Source organism: Nothoprocta perdicaria, unplaced genomic scaffold (assembly GCF_003342845.1).
Source record: "Nothoprocta perdicaria isolate Ctin4 unplaced genomic scaffold, notPer1 scaffold_130, whole genome shotgun sequence".
NCBI classification, from domain to species: domain Eukaryota; kingdom Metazoa; phylum Chordata; class Aves; order Tinamiformes; family Tinamidae; genus Nothoprocta; species Nothoprocta perdicaria.
The window spans coordinates 2,088,162-2,093,338 of NW_020454428.1; the positions used below are offsets into that span (position 1 = coordinate 2,088,162).

Consider the following 5,177-nt stretch of genomic DNA (forward strand, 5'->3'; position numbering starts at 1 on the left):
GTGTTTTGGTTCTCCCTCCACATCTCCCATGAACCCCTCTGATCTCACAAGATCCATGAAGCCTTCRGGTTTTAACTGTACTGAATTAGTATATACATATTAAACAGTTAGAAGATAATAAAGCTGATAGAATTATASTCTTAATTAACTGTAACTTACATACCATGTGAAGAAAGGATTACATSAATGGAAGAAAGAGACTAGATTTGTAAAATGTTTCTTAAAATAAATCCTTGAAAATATTTGTCCACAGTCATTCAATTTACCTGGATATCTTGTAGACAGATTTCATGTGCATCCAGGGAACATTGCAGTCTGGGTTCCAGCAACTTCTTAAGATTTCCAATTGGCTCATTGATGTCRATAGCTTGACTCACAAACTCTGCTGTGGTGTAGGTTTGCTCAACAATGCTTAAACAGCAAAGGAACACAACAGATCATGAGCAGACAGCACTGACACCGGTCACTGCTTTGCTTAAAGGCAACTGAATTCCCCCTCCACTGAACTTATTTGGGCATCCAAGTRCACTGCTTCATGCGATGCACACAGCTGAGCTCAAATCAAGTACATTTTATTAATCAGTTACATCAGTAAGCAGCATCAGCAGTTCCTTATACATACTCACATAGGTGCTTATACATACTAACTAAATCTCTATGTAACGTGACAGTTATGTTGGGTAAGACAGGTGTTAAAGTTTTCCAGTTTCATTCAAAGTCCCCCCCTGCATATTACAAGGATGTACAGACAGGAATCTCTTCAAACACTCCAGTATCACTTAAAACTCTGTATCTCACTGTAATAAGCTTTCATTAATTACTTACTCAAATGTCCTAGTATTTACAATCTTGCCTAATCTAGAAATGATTTAATGACTCATTATAAAGATTCAATAGAGCTATCAGAATTTGGTTTACAAATTAGAGAAGCTGTAAAAAATGAAAAAAGCTGTGTCTTTGATCCATGTGACATCATATACATCAGTTATGTTTTCTATTTACTCTAAAATGTTAGTATCTCTTCCTAGAACACAACTGTATATTGTTAAGACGTGCTTTTTACTAAATATATCCAAGCATTTTCCAGATTACTTAGTGACATTCAGAGCTCCAGATGAATTCAGTATTTCTACCACTAGGTAAAATGCTGCACTCRCTCAGTGTAACTTCAGCATCATGATTCCCAATTACTTACTCTTATTAGKTCCCTCCACAGCTTATCTGTTAGGATTTTGGCTAACATGTTAAATTTGCATGATTTACACCCTCAGCTGCCGCCTTCTCTTCCGCCACTGAACAGGCACAGACTGGCTTTCTAATGGGTGACTGAAGAACACAACTAAGCGATTCACTAAATGCCTAAGCTGAAAGCTTGGGACAGATTTGAAAACACTGAATTCTCCAAGGTGAACATATCCACACACTGTAACCTGCTGAATACACCTTTCTCCTCCTTCCCTCCTGAGGTCTCTGTAGTTAGGCTAAACACTGCAAATAATCATTACTCAGCTCTGCAGTTTGCCTTTAAGATCAGCTTCTGGGACTGCAGTACGCGAGACAGAGAGATCACTAAGAGTACAAATAATCACCAGGAACATACAAGATTACTTGAAAACTGGAGATTTCAGGATTGAGGTCTCAATTGGGCTTTTAGAAGTCTTTAAGTGCTACGTAATATTTTCATTAAGTGATTAAATAAACTTAAGCACTGTTGGCACTAGTGAAGTCCTCAGTAAAAGAAGTAATGTACTGCGTGAGATAACTTTCTTTTTATATTAAAAATAGAAAACTTTACGTAGAAAAGTGGTAGAACATTTGAATGGGGAGTTTCCGTGACAGCTGGAAAGAAAGACTTGTGGGGGTGTGGAAGACATTGCTGAAAGCAGAACCTCTCGAGAAAGCRGTGGGATAAATTAAGACCTGAATAAAAAGAAAAGGAACGAACAGAGAAGTTTGGCTCAACAAAGTTCAAAGACAAAAATCTAAAAGCTGAGAGAGACTGAAACGATGGAGAAGTAGAGTCAAAAGGCAGGAGTGATGTCGTTTGTCTCCATGCCAAAAGAAAAGGCTTAAACTGCTCTTCACTTTCACATTTCAAATTCTTGCAAGATATTAACTTGTTTTGATGGAGGGTAAATGGGCTTCAGGAGAAGTCACACTTGGGAATTAACAGGGAGTAATCATTAAAAGATGTGGTATACAAAGCAAGAGATACACAGCAAAGCCTTGATGCAAATGAAGCAGGGAGATTTTTCAAGTAATGAAACCAGTCACCTACTAAGTTAGTGACTGACTGATAAATGATCACCGCAGAGTAGGCAACAGAGGGGGGAAAAAATCAGAACGCAGAAAATAACTGCAGAATAATCATCTACATCTTTYAACCAGCACAAACTTACACGTGCAAGTGACAATAAGATGGAACCACAGCAACTTGTATTCTTGCAAAAACATCAACAGCGTGCTGGGTCTGTCATGCATTAAAATGACTACAGCAGTGGCACGGGCATTCAGAAACCTCCATATTTTATGGGATTCACATCCCAACACCAGTCACGAGAGTTGGCCTTTCAGTTCACCCAGATAGAAATTAGAAAGTCACTTAGTAAGATTTAAAAATATATAAGGAGTTCAGAACACAGAGAAACTTGAAACAGCTCAGAATGAGTTTACAAAACAAATTCTCAAAGAATTGGTCATCTACAGCCTCAGCAATCTCTTCTCAATGCAGTAACTGCCTCTCTGAGCTATCAAGAGTAGTGTGAGATTTAGGAATAAACCATTAGGAAGAAAAAAAATAGTAGAGGTGAAAAAGGCAGAGAACATCAGACTTTGGTGTCCATAGTTTCAATKGAGCTAATAAGCTCTCACATAGAGAGAATATCATTTCTACTGTACTGAAAAAAAATGATGTTGGATAGGTAAGAATAAAGCAACTGACTGGAAAAACTGAAAAGTTCATTTCACTCACAGAAGAACATGATAGAGCTGTAAGGTCCCAGCAAGTATATGCAGACACATTCCTACAGAAATTAAAGGTAGGAGAGGGACAGCTATCAAGAATGTAACAAATCAAGTGGTTAGGGATTCAGCAATTAAGAAGGCAGCAATGTCCTATATTGCCCTATACTGGCTAGATTCCTACTTTAAGGCAATCATCACTTAATTAGATAAGGAAGAAGTGTGGAAGAGAGCCCACAGAACTGAGAATGTTGTTTCCACATTTTTTCAGCTTTCTTGCCAGATAAAATTAACAGGGGGAGTGTGGACAACATACTGACCCAGCAACCTTCTGCTAATATAGAGTTATTTTTTGCCTACCTATAAAACACTTTTACTTATTCCTTTACGGTGCAGCCATAAATTCSAAACCAATTTGGAAAACAGTTACAATATAAAGACCCTCAAAACAAAGACAGTACATACCTTTCTTCGGTGCATTCTTGTTTCTCAGTTCCATCAATTTCTATTTCTATCAGCTCCTCGGCATCCCTCTTAGTCATGGCTGAAATGTCTTAAGAACAGAGCTATGAACAGAAAAGAATTTCAGGAAGTTACAAATAAAACTAGACAATGGCTGTGTCCTGTCAAACTTTATATAACCAAGGAACTGGACAGCATTTTAACTCTTAAGAATTCAGCTTAAAAATATCTAAAGACAGTGCAGATTTCCAAAAACAGGTGACAATACCTGTTCCTTAAACAAAGAGAAATTTAGGACTATAAATGGAAACAAAGCTTGTTTCACTTTGAGGCATTCTTATTTACTGGATACAATTGGAATGCACCAGGCCTTTAAACAGCCTTTAACGGCTGTTTTCAAAGAACTTTTGCTATCTAGATTCTGGTACATATTACCCTCCTAGGAAGGCTGAACTTATAAGCACCATCTTACAAGCAGAACCTCAAAGGGATGGGCTATTTTTTTGCTCCTTGACACACTGTAAGTAACTATAAAAAGGGTTATGCACAGCGGCACRATTCACTGATGACACAAGACCACTGAGAAAACTGAAGATTTGCAAAACAAACAAACACTCATGATCTTGAGTTACCTGCAGCAGGAGAAATGCAATGACAGTAAATGCAGAGTGACATGCAGTGACGAACTAGTATAAGAACACAGCAATGCAAGCACAGAGAACTAGATCTGGAGTTCCCCATGCATTGGACTCTAAGTGAGCATCCAGATTAGCCACCACTCTCTCTCCTTATTAAAATATAGTGGTTTGTCTTTTTAACTAGTGAGCTGGCGGGCGGGCAGAGGAACACGAGGCAGCACCCACTTGCACTGCACCCTGCAAGCACCTGTGCTTGCATCCCGCACGGCTCTTCACCCTGCCGCGGGGCCGGCAGCACGGGCAGCAGGCAACGGCAGGAGGAGAAAGGGGTTTCCATACAGCAAAAGTGCAAGGAAGGGAGATGACGGCGGTGGAAAGAGGAAAAACATGTATTATAAAAACATGTAGAGTCACTAATAATCTGGAGAAGACTAATGGAGAGGATTATCACTCTATCTTGTACTTGAGCAGAAAAATTGCTGGCAATACGACCCGGCGGCAAGCTGGAAGCGAGCACCAGCCGGGCACACAGAGCCCAATGACGCCTGTTGCTGCAGGTCGGTGCCGAGACGCGGGTGCCGCTGAGCTCCCCGGGAGCGACTAACCAAACCCACCAGGGAGGAGACGGCCCAAGCGCCAGCTCTCAGGCTCTCCCCAAGGAGGAGGCCCGGCCGGGCAAGCTCAGCTGCTGCCCCACACCAGATACACAGGCAAAGAGCCACCGGGCGGGCACGAAGCAGCCCCGGCGTCCGCCCCCTTCCCCAGCGCACTGAGGTCGTACGTTGGCCTCACTAAGGTCGGGGCAGCGTTAGGCAGCGGCAAAGCCGCGCCAGCAGCACTCCTCCGGAGCAAAGCTGGGCTTGTGTTGTGCACATCAGAGCCGTCCGGATTCTCTTTTTGCTTTTCCCACCAAACAGCGGCCCGGGATGCACCCGGTGTCCCAGGCAGCCTGTGACCACGGGGCAAGCAGGGACTTCCACTGCGCCCAGCCCGCACCCGTGACCAGGCCCTTCTTCCCGCTCTGCTCCCGCACGATCCCCGCGCGCGGAAACCCCCGCTGCCTCCCGGGGCCGCAGGGGACGAGCCGGGCAGCGGGCGCCAGGCCGGCCCTGCTGC

General features: G+C 42.7%; 1 protein-coding gene across 1 annotated transcript in view; it reads right to left on the reverse strand.

The window, feature by feature from the left end:
- Positions 1 to 3,726, reverse strand: part of GABPA (GA binding protein transcription factor subunit alpha) — a 24,245-nt gene extending 20,519 nt beyond the window's left edge. Inside the window, exons 1-2 of the mRNA XM_026033658.1 lie at positions 3,427 to 3,726; positions 267 to 411 (exon numbers count right to left, since the gene is read on the reverse strand). Coding sequence (XP_025889443.1) covers positions 267 to 411; positions 3,427 to 3,503 — 222 coding nt within the window. The 5' untranslated portion in view covers positions 3,504 to 3,726. The remainder of the gene's footprint in view (positions 1 to 266; positions 412 to 3,426) is intronic.
- Between the last annotated feature and the right edge of the window lie 1,451 nt (positions 3,727 to 5,177).